Source organism: Canis lupus, chromosome 10 (assembly GCF_048164855.1).
Source record: "Canis lupus baileyi chromosome 10, mCanLup2.hap1, whole genome shotgun sequence".
Taxonomy (NCBI): domain Eukaryota; kingdom Metazoa; phylum Chordata; class Mammalia; order Carnivora; family Canidae; genus Canis; species Canis lupus.
This window is the reverse complement of record NC_132847.1, coordinates 1102848-1124809: the sequence shown is the minus strand read 5'-3', so window position 1 is coordinate 1124809 and position 21962 is coordinate 1102848. Positions and strand designations below refer to the sequence as shown.

Here is a 21962-nt window from a genome sequence, read left to right as displayed (position 1 = left end):
GACTTCAGTTACCTGCATATTGTTGGGCCGCTCTCCACTCTGAAAGCAAACAGAAAGGGAAAAGACTCAAAGATCTGATTCAGAACTCTGGAACCTTGAAGGGAGGCTCAAAATGCATGAGGGGGTGCCACAAACCTAATGATCTCATTCCCACCATGACAGCTAATTGGAGTCCAGACTGGTCTGGGTTCACAATAGCATTTCTCTAGGAATTTAGGATTAAGTAGGTGGCAGATGTCAGTGCTGGGTTATGCCAGATCTGCAGGCAGTCTGATCTTGTACTGAAAAAAGGCAAGAAAACAAAGCATGTGGGCAAAGAGAACCAATACAGGTGGCTAGGATGCCCTGAAGGTTACACAAGATGTTTTAATCTCTGATCAGCAGAATAAGTCCAAGGAAGTCTGGCTGAACATGGCTTCTGTCCTAAAATGTCCTTTAGATATCCTGATTTGCCTCCTTTCATAACATGAACCATCCTGAGTGGATTTCTGTTTTATTTTATCTTATTCTATTTACAACAGAGCGATCAACAAGTCACAAAATAGCAAAAGTTTATTGCTTCTATTAAGTTTTCAGAGCTCCATAAATTTACAGCAGGGGCTTTAAATCCTGGTTTTACATCAGAATCATTAGTAGACTTTTCAAAACATATAGCTCTTGCATAGTATAACTCAATTCTATAAAGATGTTTATTCTTTCTAAATTTATCTAAAAAGGAGGTGAATGGGTGACAGGCACTGAGGGGGGCACTTGACGGGATGAGCACTGGGTGTTATTCTGTATGTTGGCAAATTGAACACCAATAAAAAATAAATTTATTATTAAAAGAATAAAATAAAATTTAAAGCAATCCCATATAAAACTGCCTTGGGATTTTTAAAGGAATTTTGTAAATTAATCCTAAAATTTGAAATGGACCTAAAAAGGTCCATTCATTTTCAAAAGGAAGCATAAAGGAGGAAAACTTGTACTTTTGGGTATTATAACAGTAAAAACAATGAAGTAATAGGTGGTCAAGAGATAGACTCATCTACATATGGGAACCAAATATGAACTAAAGGCAGTACCTACATCAATAGGAAAATCATGGATGGTGTGGTAGACGTTACTAGGAAAACTCACTCACCATGTAAAGAAAAATAGCTATATCAGCTATATCCTCACATAGCACCAAATAAAATGGCAAATTTCAGGTGGATTAAAGACATACATATAACACATGTAAAGTGAATAGAAGAAAGTGGAAGAGAGTATCTTTATGACCTAAGTGTGAGGAAGGCTTTCTTCCACAAAACTTCAAAAAAGACATGCCATAAGGTACAAATTTGATGAATATATATCTGTATAAAGATATATGTGTGTACACACACACATATATGTCTTATTGATTCAATAAAAGAAAGATAGCAACCTCATACACATACATATATACACATCAACAAAGTTTCAAAACCACAAGTCATTAGGTAAAAATTTGATGACTTAGATTTTATCAAAATTAATGGTTTCTTTTCAATGGAAAACCATGGACACACACACACACACATAAACATATACATATATGTATGTGTGTGTGCTAGTGTATGTGTGATATATGTGATATACATAAGTATCAGGTTCCCTTGAATCAATAAAAGATAGCAAACTCATACTAAAAACAGCAAAGGGGACACTGAGTGGCTCAGTTAAACTTCTGATCCTTGATTTCAGCTCAGGTCTTCATTTCAGAGTCATGAGTTTGAGCCCCACGTTGGGCTCCACATTGGGCATAGAGTGTACTTTTAAAAAAATGGCCAAAGGACAGGAACTGTCAACGTTCAAAAGAGGAAGCCCCAAAAGTCAAATAGCATATGAAGGGATGCCCAAACTTCTTAGTATTCAGAGGAATGCAGACTGAAAGAACAATGAGCAATCACTCATCCCCATTGACTGGCTAACTAAGAAATCTGGCTTATATGGGATGTGGACACATGGAGCCTCCATGCACTACCAATGGCAAGATGATAACACTACCTTCGGGGGATCCCTCTATCCCACTTAGTGACATATTTCCCATTGGCCAGCAATTGCCTTCCTGGGTATACATCCCAGAGAAATCGCCACATAAGGCCAGAAGGTGACAAATTTGAGGCCATTCATTCAGCATTGTGTGCAGTGATGTGGAGTTGGAGGCAGGCTGGATATCTATTCCAAGAAGGTAGCTGACTAAAATGGAGTATACTGCAGCAAGAAGACACAGACCAGATATGGTAACAGGGGTGTATATTAAAACAGGGATGAGTAAGAAAAGCAAGGACTAGCACAAGATGGTAAACATCATTTAAAAAACTGAAATGCTTGTGCATGAAGCAGAAATTCACCCTTTGCAAGCATACAAAATAAAGATGTGCATTAGACTATTTGCTTTATGTGGGGAATGGAGGAAAGGACAGGGGAAAATATTTGCAGAGAGACTAACATGCCCACTCTAGCCCCACAGGTCAGAGTCTTTGAGGGTGGGCACAAAGATCCAGGTGATTCTGATGTGCAATCAGAATTGGCACCAATGGTTTTAATATGCTTACATCTCAGGACAAATGTAAAGTAAATAGGAAAGTAAAACTTGAATATAGCCTCTACTAAGTGACATATTTTAATACATGCCATGTGCCTGTGGAAGAAACTAGAATAAAGTTGGTTAGTCAGAGTGAGTGACTGGGATGTTGGATGTAAAGTGGACAGTGGGAAGGAGATGGACTTCACTCACCAGCCTGGCCTTCAGCCCTTCTCCAGTCTGAAGCAGCCATGGAAAAACAGAATTAAAAACACCAGGTCAATGCTGCTTCCCTGCTCACACATTGCATTTTGCACTCCCCCCGCCCTTCTCCCCTTTCTCCTGCCACCCACATGGCTAGCAGTGTTCCAACCTGGCTATCATACCTGGTTAGGAAATGAGATGGATATATATGGAAAATCAGATGCTAAAAGGTAGACAGGAAGAAATAACCTGAAGAGGGGTCACTTACCAAGCTCTGTCTGAAGCCTCTCTGTAAGCAAAATACACAGAGAAAATGTCAGTCTTTGGGTGAGGGAAACCACCTTCCCAGGGCAGTTAGGCCACTAGGAGGAGATTTCTTATTCTTAAACCACTGCTCATCTCAATCCCATCTTAGTCTCTGTACCACTCATCTGCATGATTCTTATGACTCATCCTATTCTTTGTTCTAAGGCAGAAATCTGCCTGGGGCTAGAAAAGGAAAACAGATCCTGGTACTGAGGGGTCTCTTCCCAGGGGTAATGTCTAGTTTGAGAGGCTACAGTTCATTTACCCTGGATTCAGAAACTTTTCCTGGGGAGGAGGTCTTTCATTAATTCAGGCACTGAGCACAGCCTCTGTGATCCTCAGGGTCACTTACTGTGTCCATTACTTAAAGGACTGGGAAAATTATAAAGGGAAACAAACCATGAGGCTCCTAACCCTGGGTAACAAACAAAGGGTTGTGGAAGGGGAGGTGGGGGGGTGGGGTAACTGGGTGACAGGCACTGAGGAGGGCCTTGATGGGATGAGCACTGAGTGTGATAATATATGTTGGAAAATTGAATTTAAATAAAAACAATAAAGGACTGAGAAGATATCATAGTCAATTATCTCCCCTGGCCAGATATTAAGACTTGGATATTTTGTCACTAGGAATGCATTGCTTTGACTTCTCCACTCAATGCCTTGTTTTAAAAGTAAATCATTCTGCCTAGGAGCTTGGGAAGTTAGTGAAGTAGGAGGACTCTGAGCTCACTCCTTCACATGTTTTCAACTAGATATCATCCATATCCAAAGACTGGCAAAGAGATCTGAAGACTGGCAGAAAAAAAATTCACAACTAAATATAGAGACAAAGCTTTATCTGAAAGATTAAGATGGTCAGAAAGATGGAGGGATGCTCCCTGCACACATGGAGAGAGTAGGGAAAAGGGTCCTCACACAAGGAGGACTGATCCTCATAACATTTGGTTTTAAAAACCAGAGGGGTTGAGTTATGTGAGTTTATAAAACCAGTGGGATTTGGAAGCTGGAGCATTTTTTTGTTATTGTTTGTTTGGGTTTTGTTTTTGTTTATCACAAGTGAAAGAACAGGACAAGGACAAGGCAGAGAACTAAACAAAACAGATAGAAGTAACATGTCTGATAGAGAATTTAAAGCAATGATCCTAAGGAACTCACTGGATTTGAGAAAAGACTGGAAGACATGACTGAGTTCCTTAGCACAGAAATAAGAAGAAACAGCAGAGGGCAAATGAAATGAAAACATGCTTGATGGAGCAAACAGCAGGCTGGAAAAAGCAAAGGAATGAATTAGTGACCAGAAGACAGAGTAACAGAGAACCAACAAGCTGAACAAAAGAGAGAGAGAAGAATTATGCAAAACAAGAATAGACCTAGGGAACTCAGTAACTGCATCAAACATAATAACGTTTGTATTATAGGAGTCCCAGAACAAGAGAGAGAGAGAAAGGGGGACAGAAAATTTATCTGAAGAAATAATAACTGAAAACCTCCCTAAACTGGAGGAGGGAACAAATATCCAGCCTAGGAAGTACAGAGAATTCCCATCAAAACCAACAAGAGCAGATCGAACTAAGACTTACAGTAATTAAATTCACAAAATACAGTCATAGAGGAGGTAAGATGGTGGAAGAGTAGGGGAACTCATTTCATCTGGTCCCCTGAATTTAGCTAGATAACTATCAAATCAGTATGAATACCCATGAATTCAACCTGAGATGTAAGAAATGAATTGCTGGAACTTGACAAGTAGAAAAGCGACCACTTTCTGCATGATAGGAGGTGCAGAGAAATGAATCCAAAGCAATATATTGGAAGATTAATGGTGGGGGGAGGGAGCCTCCATAAGCCAACTACTGGAAAGTAATACAGCCCCAGAGCACAAAATCAGAACCCTTAGAAGTCTGCTCTAGTGAGAGACTTCCCTGCCTGAAAGGTGCTCTGGTGGTGAAATAGGGAAGAATCTTGGTTGAGACAGTGTGGTCTCAGGACCCTTGGAGTCACAGAAAGAACAGGGGTTCCTGAGCTGGTGAGTTCCCAAGCATTGGAGTGGGGAAACTGGTTATTGTCAGCGAGCCAGGGAAGGGGCTCTCAACTCAGTTTACCATAAACCACAAGCCATGGGCTGATTGGGTGACCACTCTCCATGTGAGGATTCTGCAAAGGACAGGAATACAGGAACCCTCCACCTTCCCCTGGGAAGGGTGGACTGGATGGGCACATGACTAGGCAATAGCTCTCAGTGTGGGGACCCTGTAAAGGACAGTGATGGGGCAACCCCCCCCTTCCCCCAGGTGGGGTGAAGCGGGTATGCAAATGATCAGGCAACTGTTCTAAGGACCAAGTCACTACAAAGTGCAGAAACAGGGGACCTTCTGCCTTCCCCAGGAGGATCAGTGTGGGTGCGCACCACAGGAGTCTGCAGGATTTGGCATACACAAAAGTGAAAGCAAATGGTTTACTGAAGAGAGGGGACTGTGATCTTTCTGCTCTGGGGCTAGAGATCAGGGCACAGCCATTTTTGTTTTGGTCCTCTAAAGGGGTGTATAAAGCCCTCAGGGAACAAAAAGCCACACAGATCAACCAAAAAGAGCTTACACTGAGACCAATCATCCAACAAAAGGGAGTGTGCAACTCTGCCCAGAAAAATCACCATAGCAGGCACGTATCAGGAGGTTAGCTGGAACAACAGGCCTGAATAGCAGGTTTATGGACCTCGAAGGAGTGCAAAACTCCAGCATTAGGGGAAAACAGTATAAAGAATTTGTGGTATTTTCTCATAATTCATTTATCTTTCGGTTTAAAATTTTCCTTTTTATCTTTTTTCAACTAGTTTCTTGTTTTATCAACTCTTATTTTAAGTCTTTTTAAAACTTCTATGTTTTACATTTACATTTTCTAGATATATTCTTCATTTTTGGCTTCCTTTCACTCTTCAATTGAATTTTGTATATATGTGTGACTTTTGCTTTCTTTAAAATTTTGGGACTTAGAGTCTTCTAACGCATAGACCAAACTATATTCAGGACCAAGTGAATCACCGTTTTGTCCACTTGTGAGATTACATTCACTCTCCCTCCCCCAATGTTTTCTCTCTTTTTTTTAACCCCTTTTCCCTTTTCTTTGTCTTTTTTCTTTCTTTCTTTCTTTCCTTTTTGTTTGTTTCTGATCTCTTTGGATTTGTCTAGTGTGTATTTCACTTGGGTCATGATTGATATTTTTGACTTTGTTCACTCATTCATCTATTCTTCTTTGGGCAAAATGACTAGAAGGAGGAATTCAAAACAAAGAAAGAACCATCACATCATGTGATTATGAGCACTGGGCATTATACACAACTAATGAATTATTGTAAACTACATTTGAAACTAATGATGTATGATATGTTAGCTAATTGAATTTAAATTTTAAAAAGGATGCTAAAAAAAGAAACAGAGCCAATACTCTCTATCACAGACCTAATAGATATGGATATAAGTAAAATGTCAGAGCTGGAATTCAGGATAACAGTTATAAAGTTACTGGCTGAACTTAAAGAAAGCATAAAAGACTCTAGAGAATCTTAGTACAGAAATGAACTAATCAGGCCCAAATTTAAAATGCTCCAAATGAGATACAGTCTAATTTGGATGCTCTACCAGCTAGGGTAAATGAGGCAGAAGAGAGAGTCAGTGACATAGTAGATAAATTGATGGAAAAGAAGGAAGTTGAGGAAAAGAGATAAAAACAACTAATGGATCATGAGGGGGAATTTTCAGAAATCAACGATTTCAAAATATGAAAAAATATTAGAATTATTGGTGTCCCTGAAGAGGAATAAATACCCACCATTTGCTTCAACGTGGATGGAAATGGAGGGTATTATCCTGAGTGAAGTGAGTCAATCAGAGAAGGACAAACATTATATGTTCTCATTCATTTGGGGAATATAAATAATAGTGAAAGGGAATATAAGGGAAGGGAGAAGAAATGTGTGGGAAATATCAGAAAGGGAGACAGAACATAAAGACTCCTAACTCTGGGAAGCGAACTGGGGGTGGTGGAAGGGGAGGAGGGTGGGGGGTGGGGGTGAATGGGTGGCGGGCACTGAGGGGGGCACTTGACGGGATGAGCACTGGGTGTTATTCTGTATGTTGGTAAATTGAACACCAATAAAAAATAAATTTATTTAAAAAGTCCACAATAGCCAAACTGTGGAAGGAGCCTCGGTGTCCATCAAAAGATGAATGGATAAAGAAGATGTGGTTTATGTATACAATGGAATATTACTCAGCCATTAGAAACGACAAATACCCACCATTTGCTTCAATGTGGATGGAACTGCAGAGTATTATGCTGAGTGAAGTAAGTTAATCGGAGAAGGACAAACATTATATGTTCTCCTTCCTTTGGGGAATATAAATAATAGTGAAAGGGAATATAAGGGAAGGGAGAAGAAATGTGTGGGAAATATCAGAAAGGGAGACAGAACATAGAGACTCCTAACTCTGGGAAACGAACTAAGGGTGGTGGAAGGGGAGGAGGGTGGGGGGTGGAGGTGAATGGGTGACGGGCACTGAGGGGGGCACTTGAGGGCATGAGCACTTGGTGTTATTCTGTATGTTGGCAAAGTGAACACCAATAAAAAATAAATTTATTATAAAAAAATTAAAAAATAAATTTATTTAAAAAAAATGACCCAGGGGGAGAGGAGGGCAGAGTATATTTGAGCAAATCAGAGCTGAGAACTTCCCTAATCTGGGGAAAGAAACAGGCATTCAAGTCCAAGTGGTAGAGAGGACCCCCTCCCAAACTCAATAAAAATAGATCGACACTCTGGCATATCTCTGAAGCTTGAAAATTTCAGAGATAAAGAGAAATCAGATAAGAGAAAATATGAAAGCAGGTTGAGACAAGAGGTTCTTAACCTATAAGGGCAGGAACAGTAGACTGGCATTAGACCTATCCACAGAGACCTGGCAGGCCAGAAAGGGCTGGCATAACATATTCAAGGTACTACATGAGGAAAAAACGACATCAAAAATACTTTATCCAACAAGGCCATCATTCAGAATGGAAGGCAAGATAAAGAGCTTCCAGGACAGACAGAAACTGAAAGAATATGTGACCACCAAGCCAGCCCTCCAAGAAATACTAAAGAGGATCCTGTAAGCAAAGAGGGAGCCCAAGAGCAACATAGGCCAGAAATAAACAGAGACAACTTGCAGAAACAGAGACTGTACAACGACACTAAATTCATATCTTGCATTATTTACTCTGAATGTGAGTGGGCTAAATACTCCACTCAAAAGACACAGGGTATCAGATTGAATAAAAGAGCAAGACCCATCCATATGCTGTCTACAAGAGACTCTTTAAACCTAAAGATACCTTAAAACTGAAAATGAGGGTGTGGAGAATGATTTACCATGCAAATAGACCTCAAAAGAAAGCTGGAATAGCAATTCTCATATCAGATAAATTAGATTTTAAACCAAAGACTGTAGTAGGAGATGAAGAGAGACACTATATCATACTTAAAGGGTCTATCCAACAGTAAGATATTAAAAATATAAATAATATAAATATTTAAAATATTTATAATTGTTAGATCTCCCAATCTAGGAGCAGCCAATTATATAAACCAATTAATAACCAAATTAAAAAGAAAACACATAGATGATAAGGCATTGGTAGTAAGGGACTTCAACATCCCACTCATAGCAATGGACATATAATCTACTAAACAGAAGATCACCAAAGAAACAAGGACTTTGAATTACATACTGGACCAGATGGACTTCACAGATACATAGAGAACATTCCATCCTAAAGCAACAGAATAGACATTCTTCTCAATTGCACATGGAACATTCTCCAGAATAGACAACATACTGGGTCATAAATCAAGTCTCAACCAATACCAAAAGACTGGGATTATTCCCTGCATATTTTCAACCACAGTGCTTTGAAACTTGCACTCATTCAGAAGAGGAAAACTGGAAGGAATTCAAACACTTGAAGGTTAAAGAGAATCCTACTAAAAAATGAATGAGTCAATCAGGAAATTAAAGAACTAAAAAGATTTATGCAAGTATTGAAAATGAAAGTACAACTGTTCAAAACCTTTAGGATATAATAAAGGTGGTCTTAAGAGAGAAGTACATTTCAACAGAAGCCTCTCTCAAAAAAACTAGAAAAATCTCAAAAACACAAGCTAAACTTCCAACTAAAGAAATTAGAGAAGAATAGCAAATAAAGCCTAAATCAAGCAGGAGAATAGAAATATTAAAGATTAAAGCAGAAATCAATGAAATAGAAACCAAAATAACAGTAGAACAGATCAACTAAAGTAGGAGGTGGTTCTTTGAAAAAATTAATAAGATCAATAAACCCTTGGCCAGACTTATTAAAAATGAAAGAGAAAGGACTCAAATTAGGAAATCATGAATGAAAAGGGAAAGATCACAAACACCACCAAGTAAATGTAAATGATTTTAAGAACATATTATGAGCAAGTATATGCCAATGAATTAGGGCAATCTGGGAGAAATGGATGCATTCCTAGAAAATTATAAACTACTAAAACAGAAACAAGAAAAAATAGAAAACCTGAACAGACCCATAACCAGCAAGGAAATTGGAGCAGTCATCAAAAACCTCCCAAGAAACAAGAGTTCAAGACCAGATGGCTTCCCAGGGGAATTTTGTCAAACATTTAAAGAAATAATACCTATTCTACTGAAGCTGTTTCAAAAGATAGAAATAGAAAATATCTACAGTCATTCTATAAAGCCAGCATTATCTTGTCCCCAAACCAAAGACCCCATCAAAAAGGAGAGTTACAGACAAATATTCCTGATGAACTTACCAAGAAATGAGCCAATAGGATCCAATAGTACATTAAAAGGTTTATTAACCACAACCAAGTGTGATATATTCCTGGGACGGAGGGTGGTTCAACATCCCCAAATCAATTGTGACAGATCACATTAATAAAAGAAAAGATAAGAAACATAAGACCCTCTCAATTGATGTAGAAAAAGAACTTGAGGGATGCCTAGGTGGCTCAGTGGTTTAGGGCCTGCCTTCAGCCCAGGGTGTGATCCTGGAGTCCCTGCCTGAGTCCCACATCGCCTTCCTGCATGGAGCCTGCTTCTCCCTCTGCCTATGTCTCTGCCTCTCTTTCCCCCTGTGTCTCTCATGAATAAATGAATAAAATCTTAAAAAAATAAAAAGCACTTGACAAAATACAGTATCTTTTCTTGCCAAAAACTCTCCACAGTATAGGGAAAGAAGGAACATACCTCAATATCATAAAAGCCATCTACAAAAATCCCACAGTGAATATCATTCTCAAAGGGGAAAAACTGAGAACTTTCACCCCTATACTTAGAAACACAGCAGGGATGCCCACTCACACTCTCACTGCTGTTGTTCAACATAGTACTGGAATTCCTAGCCTCAACAATAAGACAGAAAAAAGAAACAAAAGGCATTTAATTTGGCAAAGAAAAACTCTCTTCACAGATGATATGATACTGTATATGTAGAACCCAAAGACTCTGCCCCCAAATTGCGAGAACTCATAAAGCAATTCAGCAACTTGGCAAGATTTAAAATAAATGCACAGAAATCAGTTGCATTTCTATACACCAAAAATGAGACAGAAGAAAGAGAAGTTAAGGAATTGATCCTATTTACTATGTGGGATAAAATCCCACATCAAGATCCTCATTGGGAGCCTGCCTCTCCCTCTGCCTATGTCTCTGCCTTTCTCTGTGTGTCATAAACAAACAAACAAACAAACAAACAAACAAACAAACAAACCTGGAGGGTATTATGCTGAGTGAAATAAGTCAATCGGAAAGGGACAAACATTATATGGTCTCATTCATTTGGGGAACATAAAAATTAGTGAAAGGGAATAAAGGGAAAGGAGAGAAAATGAGTGAAAATATGAGTGAGGGTCACAAAACATGAGAGACACCTAACTCTGGGAAATGAACAAGAGGTAGTGGAAGGGGAGGTGGGCAGGGGGCTGGGGTGACTGGGTGATGGGCACTTGGTGGGATGAGCACTGGGTGTTATGCTGTATGTTGGCAAATTGAACTCCAATAAAAAATTAAAAAAAAAAAGAAAATAGAATTTCAACATCAAAAAAAAGTCCCACACCAGGCTCCTCACGGGGAGCCTGCCTCTCCCTATTTCTCTGCCTCTCTCTGTGTGTTTTAAACAAACAAACAAATAAATAAATAAATAAAATCTTTAAAAAAACCTAACATAGGAAAAAAGAAAAAATATTCCAAAAATATATGGAGGAAAAATTTTATTTTTTTTTAATTTTTATTTATTTATATAGTCAGAGAGAGAGAGAGAGAGAGAGAGGCAGAGACACAGGCAGAGGGAGAAGCAGGCCCCATGCACCGGGAGCCCGACGTGGGATTCGATTCCGGGTCTCCAGGATCGTGCCCTGGGCCAAAGGCAGGCGCCAAACCGCTGGGCCCCCCACGGATCCCTGGAGGAAAAATTTTAAAAGGAGCAAACAAAAGAAATCAATAACTTGTAAGTGAAAATAAATACGAGTCTCAGAACATTTTCAACAGAAGCTTTGCAAGCCAAAAGAAAGTAGCCTTTTTTCTTTTTTTTGAAGTGCTGAGTGGGTAAGATATGCAACCAAGATACTCTATCCAGAACTCTGAACTCTGACTATTGTTCAGACTAGAAGGAGAGATAAAGACTTACCCAACAACAATTAAAGGACCTCATGACCACTAAACAAGTGCTTTAAGAATTGTTAAAATAGAGGAGGGGCAGGATGGCGGAGGAGTAGGGTCCCCGAGTCACCTGTCCCCACCAAATTACCTAGATAACCTTCCAATCATCCTGAAAATCTACGAATTCGGCCTGAGATTTAAAGAGAGACCAGCTGGAATGCTACAGTGAGAAGAGTTCGCGCTTCTATCAGGTAGGAAGACGGGGAAAAAGAAATAAAGAAACAAAAGGCCTCTGAGGGGGAGGGGCCCGCGAGGAGCCAGGCTGAGGCCGGGGCGAGTGTCCCCAGGACAGGAGAGCCCCGTCCCGGAGGAGCAGGAGCTGCACCGACCTTCCCGGGCGGAAAGGGGCTCGCAGGGGGTTGGAGCAGGACCCAGGAGGGCGGGGATGCCCTCGGGCTCCCGGGGACACTAACAGACACCTGCGCCCCGGGAGAGTGCGCCGAGCTCCCTAAGGGCTGCAGCGCGCACGGCGGGACCCGGAGCAGCTCGGAGGGGCTCGGGGGCGGCTCAGCGGAGGGGGCTGCGGGGCGGGAGCAGCTCGGGGGGCTCGGGGGAGGCTCCGCGGAGGGGGCTGCGGGGCGGGAGCAGCTCGGGGGGCTCGGGGGAGGCTCCGCGGAGGGGGCTGCGGGGCGGGAGCGCGAATCCAACAGCGCAGGCCCCGGAGCACAGGGCACCGGGACACAGCCCAGGATCCGGCCTCCCCCGGGACAGGCAGAGGCCGGGAGGGCCCAGGACCGCGAGGACGCTCCTGCCCCGAGCTGAGCAGATCAGCGGCCCCGCCCAGAGCCTCCAGGCCCTGCAGAGGCAGAGCTCAGTAGTCACTGCGGGAGCTGAATCCAGGGCTGCAGAGCTGCCGCCGCCACTGGGGTTGTTCCTCCTGGGACCTCACGGGGTAAACAACCCCCACTGAGCCCTGCACCAGACAGGGGGCAGAGCAGCTCCCCCAAGTGCTAACACCTGAAAATGAGCACAACAGGCCCCTCCCCCAGAAGACCAGCTGGACTGACAACTTCCAGGAGAAGCCAAGGGACTTAAAGTACACAGAATCAGAAGATACTCCCCCGTGTTTTTTTTTTTTTTTTCATTTTGATTTCTGTTTGCTTCCCCCACCCTTTTTTCCTTTTTTTTCTTTTTCTTTCTCTTTTTCTTCTCTTTTTTTCTTCCTTTTTTCTTTTTCCCTTTTCTTTCCTTCTTTTTCCCTCTCTTCTCCTTTTCCCAATACAACTTGTTTTTGGCCACTCTGCACTGAGCCAAAGGACTAGAAGGAAAACCTCACCTCAAAAGAAAGAATCAGAAACAGTCTTCTCTCCCACAAAATTACAAAATCTGGATTACAATTCAATGTCAGAAAGCCAATTCAGAAGCACTATTATACAGCTACTGGTGGCTCTAGAAAAAAGCATAAAGGACTCAAGAGACGTCATGACTGCAGAATTTATTTATTTATTTATTTATTTATTTATTTATTTATTTTTATTTATGATAGTCACAGAGAGAGAGAGAGAGAGAGAGAGAGGCTGAGACACAGGCAGAGGGAGAAGCAGGCTCCATGCACCAGCAGCCCGATGTGGGATTCGATCCTGGGTCTCCAGGACCACGCCCTGGGCCAAAGGCAGGCGCCAAACCGCTGCGCCACCCAGGGATCCCATGACTACAGAATTTAGATCCAATCAGGCAGAAATTAAAAATCAATTGAATGAGATACAATCCAAACTAGAAGTCCTAATGACGAGGGTTAACAAGGTGCAAGAACGAGTGAGTGACATAGAAGACAAGTTGATGGCAAAGAGGGAAACTGAGGAAAAAAGAGACAAACAATTAAAACACCATGAAGACAGATTAAGGGAAATAAACGACAGCCTGAGGAAGAAAAACCTACGTTCAATTGGGGTTCCTGAGGGCGCCAAAAGGGCCAGAGGGCCAGAATATGTACTTGAACAAATCCTATCTGGAAACTTCCCTAATCTGGGAAGGGAAACAGGCATTCAGATCCAGGAAATAGAGAGATCCCCCCCTAAAATCAGTAAAAACCGTTCAACACCTCGACATTTAATAGTTAAGCGTTCAAATTCCAAAGATAAAGAGAAGATCCTTAAAGCTGCAAGAGACAAGAAATCCCTGACCTTTATGGGGAGGAGTATTAGGGTAACAGCAGACCTCTCCACAGAGACCTGGCAGGCCAGAAAGGGCTGGCAGGATATATTCAGCGTCCTAAATGAGAAGAACATGCAACCAAGAATACTTTATCCAGCAAGGCTCTCATTCAAAACAGAAGGAGAGATAAAGAGCTTCCAACAGGCAGGAACTGAAAGAATATGTGACCTCCAAACCAGCTCTGCAAGAAATTTTAAGGGGGACTCTTAAAATTCCCCTTTAAGAAGAAGTTCAGTGCAACAATCCACAAAAACAAGGACTGAATAGATATCATGATGACCCTAAACTCATATCCTTCGATAGTAACTCTGAACGTGAACGGGCTTAATGACCCCATCAAAAGGCGCAGGGTTTCAGACTGACTGGATAAAAAAGCAGGACCCATCTATTTGCTGTCTACAAGAGACTCATTTTAGACAGAAAGAAGGACACCTACAGCCTGAAAATAAAAGGTTGGAGAACCATTTACCATTCGAATGGTCCTCAAAAGAAAGCAGGGGTAGCCATCCTTATATCAGATAAACTAAAATTTACCCCGAAGACTGTAGTGAGAGATGAAGAGGGACACTATCTCATACTTAAAGGATCTATCCAACAAGAGGACTTAACAATCCTCAATATATATGCCCCAACTGTGGGAGCTGCCAAATATTTAAACCAATTAATAACCAAAGTGAAGAAACACTTAGATAATAATACACTTATACTTGGTGACTTCAATCTAGCTCTTTCTACCCTCCATAGTTCTTCTAAGCACAACATCTCCAAAGAAACGAGAGCTTTAAATATACACTAATGATACACTAGACCAGATGGATTTTGCAGATATCTATAGAACTTACATCCAAACTCAACTGAATACACATTCTTCTCAAGTGCACATGGAACTTTCTCCAGAATAGACCACATACTGGGTCACAAATAGGGTCTGAACCAATACCAAAAGATTGGGATCGTCCCCTGCATATTCTCAGACCATAATGCCTTGAAATTAGAACTAAATCACAACAAGAAGTTTGGAAGGACCTCAAACACGTGGAGGTTAAGGACCATCCTGCTAAAAGATAAAAGGGTCAACCAGGAAATTAAGGAAGAATTAAAAAGATTCATGGAAACTAATGAGAATGAAGATACTACCATTCAAAATCTTTGGGATGCAGCAAAAGCAGTCCTAAGGGGGAAATACATCGCAATACAAGCATCCATTCAAAAACTGGAAAGAACTCAAATACAAAAGCTAACCTTACACATAAAGGAGCTAGAGAAAAAACAGCAAATAGATCCTACACCCAAGAGAAGAAGGGAGTTAATAAAGATTCGAGCAGAACTCAACGAAATCGAGACCAGAAGAACTGTGGAACAGATCAACAAAACCAGGAGTTGGTACTTTGAAAGAATTAATAAGATAGATAAACCATTAGCCAGCGTTATTAAAAAGAAGAGAGAGAAGACTCAAATTAATAAAATGAGAATGAGAAAGGAGAGATCACTACCAACACCAAGGAAATACAAACGATTTTAAAAACATATTATGAACAGCTATACGCCAATAAATTAGGCAATCTAGAAGAAATGGATGCATTCCTGGAAAGCCACAAACCGCCAAAACTGGAACAGGAAGAAATACAAAACCTGAACAGGCCAATAACCAGGGAGGAAATTGAAGCAGTCATCAAAAACCTCCCAAGACACAAGAGTCCAGGGCCAGATGGCTTCCCAGGGGAATTCTATCAAACGTTTGAAGAAGAAACCATACCTATTCTACTAAAGCTGTTTGGAAAGATAGAAAGAGATGGAGTACTTCCAAATTCGTTCTATGAGGCCAGCATCACCTTAATTCCAAAACCAGACAAAGACCCCACCAAAAAGGAGAATTACAGACCAATATCCCTGATGAACATGGATGCAAAAATTCTCCACAAATTACTAGCCAATAGGATCCAACAGTACATTAAGAAAATTATTCACCATGACCAAGTAGGATTTATCCCCGGGACACAAGGCTGGTTCAACACTTGTAAAACAATCAATGATTCATCATATCAGCAAGAGAAAAACCAAGAACCATATGATCCTCTCATTAGATGCACAGAAAGCATTTGACAAAATACAGCATCCATTCCTGATCAAAACTCTTCAGAGTGTAGGGATAGAAGGAACATACCTCGACATCTTAAAAGCCATCTATGAAAAGCCTACAGCAAATATCATTCTCAATGGGGAAGCACTGGGAGCCTTTCCCCTAAGATCAGGAACAAGACAGGGATGTCCACTCTCACCACTGCTATTCAACATAGACTCGAAGTCCTAGCCTCAGCAATCAGACAACAAAAAATATTCAGGGCATTCAAATTGGCAAAGAAGAAGTCAAACTCTCCCTCTTCGCTGATGACATGATACTCTACCTAGAAAACCCAAAAGCCTCCACCCCACGATTGCTAGAACTCATACAGCAATTTGGCAGCGTGGCAGGATACAAAATCAATGCCCAGAAATCAATGGCATTTCTCTACACTAACAATGAGACTGAAGAAAGAGAAATTAAGGAGTCAAGGCCATTTACAATTGCACCCAAAAGCATAAGATACCTAGGAATAAACCTAACCAAAGAGGTAAAGGATCTATACCCTAAAAACTATAGAACGCTTCTGAAAGAAATTGAGGAAGACACAAAGAGATGGAAAAATATTCCATGCTTATGGATTGGCAGAATTAATACTGTGAAAATGTCAATGTGACCCAGGGCAATTTACACGTTTAATGCAATCCCTATCAAAATACCATGGACTTTTTTTTCAGAGAGTTAGAACAAATTATTTTAAGATTTGTGTGGAATCAGAAAAGACCCCGAATAGTTAGGGGAATTTTAAAAAAGAAAACCATATCTGGGGGCATCACAATGCAGATTTCAGGTTGTACTACAAAGCTGTGGTCATCAAGACAGTGTGGTACTGGCCCAAAACAGACACATAGATCAATGGAACAGAATAGAGAACCCAGAAGTGGACCCTGAACTTTATGGTAAACTAATACTAGATAAAGGAGGAAAGACTATCCACTGGAAGAAAGACAGTCTCTTCAATAAATGGTGCTGGGAAAATTGGGCATCCACATGCAGAAGAATGAAACTAGACCACTCCCTTGCACCATACACAAAGATGAACTCAAAATGGATGAAAGATCTAAATGTGAGACAAGAGTCCATCAAAATCCTAGAGGAGAACACAGGCAACACCCTTTTTGAACTTGGCCACCGTAACTTCTTGCAAGGTACATCCACGAAGGCAAGAGAAACAAAAGCAAAAATGAACTATTGGGAGTTCATCAAGATAAGAAGCTTTTGCACAGCAAAGGATACAGTCAACAAAACTAAAAGACAACCTGCAGAATGGGAGAAGATATTTGCAAATGACATATCAGATAAAGGGCTAGTTTCCAAGATCTATAAAGAACTTTTTTAAATTTTTATTCATTTTATGATAGTCACACAGAGAGAGAGAGGCAGAGACACAGGCAGAGGGAGAAGCAGGGTCCATGCACCGGGAGCCCCCACGTGGGATTCGATCCCAGGTCTGCAGGATCGCGCCCTGGGCCAAAGGCAGGCGCTAAACCGCTGCGCCACCCAGGGTTCCCTATAAAGAACTTCTTAAACTCAACACCAAAGAAACAAACAATCCAATCATGAAATGGGCAAAAGACATGAAGAGAAATCTCACAGAGGAAGACATAGACATGGCCAACATGCGCATGAGAAAATGCTCTGCATCACTTGCCATCAGGGAAATACAAATCAAAACCACAATGAGATACCACCTCACACCCGTGAGATTGGGGAAAATTAACAAGGCAGGAAACCACAAATGTTGGAGAGGATGCGGAGAAAAGGGAACCCTCTTGCACTGTTGGTGGGAATGTGAACTGGTGCAGCCACTCTGGAAAACTGTGTGGAGGTTCCTCAAAGAGTTAAAAATAGACCTGCCCTACGACCCAGCAATTGCACTGTTGGGGATTTATCTCAAAGGTGCAGATGCAATCAAACGCCGGGACACCTGCACCCCGATGTTTCTAGCAGCAATGTCCACAATAGCCAAACTGTGGAAGGAGCCTCGGTGTCCATCGAAAGATGAATGGATAAAGAATATGTGGTTTATGTATACAATGGAATATTACTCAACCATTAGAAAAGACAAATACCCACCATTTGCTTCAACATGGATGGAACTGGAAGGTATTATGCTGAGTGAAGTAAGTCAATCGGAGAAGGACAAACAGTGTATGTTCTCATTCATTTGGGGAATATAAATAATAGTGAAAGGGAATATAAGAGAAGGGAGAAGAAATGTGTGGGAAATATCAGAAAGGGAGACAGAACATAAAGACTCCTATCTCTGGGAAACGAACTAGGGGTGGGGGAAGGGTAGGAGGGCTGGGGGTGGGCGTGAATGGGTGACGGGCACTGAGGGGGGCACTTGACGGGATGAGCACTGGGTGTTATTCTGTATGTTGGTAAATTGAACACCAATAAAAAATTAATTTATTAAATAAAAATAAAAATAAAACACAACCTCATACATTTGAATTTTAAAAAAAAACTATAAGAAAATGTATGATTCCCAGTTTATAGATAAATAAATTCAGATATTGAAAGTATAAAAAAAAGACAGAAAAGACCGTGAATAGGCAACGCTATCTTGAAACAGAAAAGCAAAGCTCGAGTAATCAAAACAGTATGGTACTGGCGCAGAAATCAATAGAGAGCCTAGAAATGAACCTACACCTATATGGTCTATTAATTTTTGACAAAGCAGGAAAAAATATCCAATGGGAAAAAAGATAATCTTTTCAACAAATAGTGTTGCAAAAACTGGACAGTAACACGCAAAAGAATGAAACTGGACCACTTTCTTAAGTCACACACAAAAATAAATTCAAAATGGATGAGAGACTAAAAGTGAGTCAGGAAACCATAGAAACATTTGAGGAGAACACACCAATAACTTCTTTGACATTGGCCGTAGCAACTTCTTCTAGATATGTCTCCTGAGTCAAAGTAAACAAAGGAAAAACAAACTGTTTGGACTTCATCAAATTAAAAGCATCTGCACAGCAAAGGAGACAATAAACAAAACTAAAAGATGACAGAATGGGAGAAGATATTTGCAAATGACATATCTGATAAAGGGTTAGTATCCAAAATCCAGAAAGTACTTAAAAAATTCAACACCCAGAGGATCCCTGGGTGGCTCAGTGGTTTAGCGCCTGCCTTCGGTCCAGGGTGTGATCCTGGAGTCCCGGGATCAAGTCCCACATTGGGCTCCCTGCATGGAGCCTGCTTCTCCCTCTGCCTGTGTCTCTGTCTCTGTCTCTCTCTCTCAGTCTGTGTCTCTCATGAATAAATAAATAAAATATTTTTTAAAAATTCAATACCCAAAAAACAAATAATTCAATTTAAAAATGGGCAGAAGAAAAAAATCCCCCATTTTTCCAAAGAAGACATACAAATGGCCAACAGACACATGAAAAGATGCTCATCATCACTTATCATCCAGGAAGTGCAAATCTACAATGAGATATCTCAAATCTACAATGAGATATCTCATACCTGTCAGAATGGCTAAAATCGACAACACAAGAAGCAACATAAGTCAGAGAAAGACAAATATCATATGATTTCTCTCATATGTGGAATTTAAGAAACAAAACAAGCGAGGGGAAATAGAAAGACACACCAAGGGTATTATTCTGAGTGAAATAAGTGAAATAAGTCAATCACAAACATTATATGGTCTTATTCATTTGGGGAATATAAAAAATAGTGAAAGGGAATAAAGGGGAAAGGAGAGAAAATGAGTGAAAATATCAGTGAGGATGACAAAACATGAGAGACTCCTAATTCTGAGAAACGAACAAGGGGTAGTGGAAGGGGAGGTGGGCGGGGGGTTGGGGAGGCTGGGTGGCAGGCACTGAGGGGGGCGCTTGACAGGATGAGCACTAGGTGATATGCTATATGTTGGCAAATTTAATTCCAATAAAATTTTTTAATTAAAAATAAATAAAAATAATATCTAGGTTTGCGCAGAAAAAAAAAACGACAAACCAAGAAAAAGGCTTAATTATCAAGAACAAAGTGATGGTTACCAGTGGGTGTGTGGGTTAAAGATGTGATGGGGATTAAGGAGAGCACTTGTCTGTATGAGCATAGGGTGATATATGGAAGTGTTGAATCACTCTATTGTACACCTGAAACTAAAATAACACTGTATGTCAACTAACTGGAATTAAACACTTTTTAAAAAGGTACTGTCTCCTGGGAAAGGCAATGCTGTACACTAATTCAGACTATGGTGTTAATTACTCATTATAGTTGGCCTTCCACAAGATTAAGGGGACTACAAACCAAGCTTCTCTAATCTCATAATTTCTTCTGGACGTTTACTGGGACATACGAAGTGGTTCTTGAGGTCTTCCCCACCCCACCTGCCCCCTTGGTAGCCTTTTCCTCCATGCTACTCTTCCTTTGGATTTACTGTCCCCTCCTCTGTACAGACACACACAGCCCATGGTTTCAAGGTCTTGAGTCCCCTGGAGGAAAAGTGAACCTGAAAAATTAGTCACACTTTGGTGCAAATTAAAGGTACCTTCCTTCGCAGTGGCATTTGAATTAAAAAGAGAAAGTCGGGGGCTCCTGGGTGGCTCAGTGGGTTAAGTGCCTGCCTTAGGCTCAAGTCATGCTCCCAGGGTCCTGGGATGGAGCCCTGGGACAGTGGGCTTCCTGCTCAGTGGGGAGCCTGCTTCTCCCTCTCCCTCTGCCACTATCCCTGCTTGTGCTCTCTCTCTCTCTCTCAAATAAAATCGTTTTAGAAAGAGAGAAAGATACCTAGGAAGATGAACCAGTGGGAGTAAAACGTTTAATGGTGGAACTGCAAACAAATTGTATAATTTGCAGGAAAGGGGCAGGCAGGGTTCGTCTGAGGGTCTGAAGTCAGTCCTCAGCTGCAGATGAGTCATGTGGGAGTGGAGAGATGGGAAGTGCACACGGATGGCTCTAGAATTAGATTGTTGCCATCCTCTCCACTGGGAGCCTAAACCTACTGAACACCTTCCACAGCTCACTCATCTGGTTACCCCGCTAGTCCGCAGCCAGAACTGTGGGCGTGGCACCCAGAACTTACCCAAGTTCGCTGTGAGTATCTCTGGAAAAGAAACGAAGAAAAAAGGAAAAATCTCAGTTGATGAACACTGAGGCCTCACTTCCTCCGAAGTGCACAGACTGGGCCCTCGTGCGCTCTGGGGAACCTGGACGGACCGCATGCATTGGTGCTTACCGAGAGCGCTCGGTGGCAGGGGAAGCGGCAAAGCAAATCAGCACACGGAGTTTCTGTCCCGCTTCCAAGCGCCCGGGTCTGAAGCACCCAGCAAAGTTCTCCTCCCCGCACCACTTTCTGCTACTTGGGGAAGCGGGCAAAGAGTGTGCCTTTTTCCCAGCTTACCTTTGTCCTTGTCAGCCTGCTCCTTCAGTTTTTCTGGAAGAACGGAGGAAGGGGACCGTGCGTGACGGTAAGCGCTAGCCTTTCCTCTCCGTGTCCCACCCAGCTCCGCGTTCCCGCAGGAGGTCGCCCCCGAGCTACCCCCGCCGCCCGCCTCCAGCGCCTTCCTCCAAGCAAAGCCGGCGCCAGGCGGGAGACCACCTCCCACCTCCCACCTCCCACCTCCCACCTCCCACCCCCAGCTGGCCCTGTACCTTGGGACCTCCGTTGCTTCTGAAAGAAGTACAGCGCCAGAGTCACGAGGAGAGCCAGGAGGAGCGACAGGCCCACCAGAATCCCGAGGAAAGCCCTCTTCCAAGGGGAGTTTCCGGGTAAAAATACGTCTGGAAAATACCTCACAGGGAGTTGCTTCACTTTAGGCGCCACTAAACACTAAGTGATAAGCCTATTCTGGACCCAGCGTCCCGGAAATCATTCCAAGGTGGCAGGCGTTAAGCCTCCTGGGCAGCACCATAGCAATCCGTA

The 21962-nt window shown here is 41.8% G+C and overlaps 1 protein-coding gene across 1 annotated transcript in view; it reads right to left on the bottom strand.

Moving 5' to 3' along the window:
- The window catches only part of BTNL9 (butyrophilin like 9), a 43290-nt gene that overhangs the window by 6758 nt on the left and 14570 nt on the right, over positions 1 to 21962 (bottom strand). The window contains exons 5-10 of the mRNA XM_072840367.1: positions 21692 to 21820; positions 21441 to 21473; positions 21123 to 21143; positions 3006 to 3026; positions 2747 to 2773; positions 13 to 39 (exon numbers count right to left, since the gene is read on the bottom strand). Coding sequence (XP_072696468.1) covers positions 13 to 39; positions 2747 to 2773; positions 3006 to 3026; positions 21123 to 21143; positions 21441 to 21473; positions 21692 to 21820 — 258 coding nt within the window. The remainder of the gene's footprint in view (positions 1 to 12; positions 40 to 2746; positions 2774 to 3005; positions 3027 to 21122; positions 21144 to 21440; positions 21474 to 21691; positions 21821 to 21962) is intronic.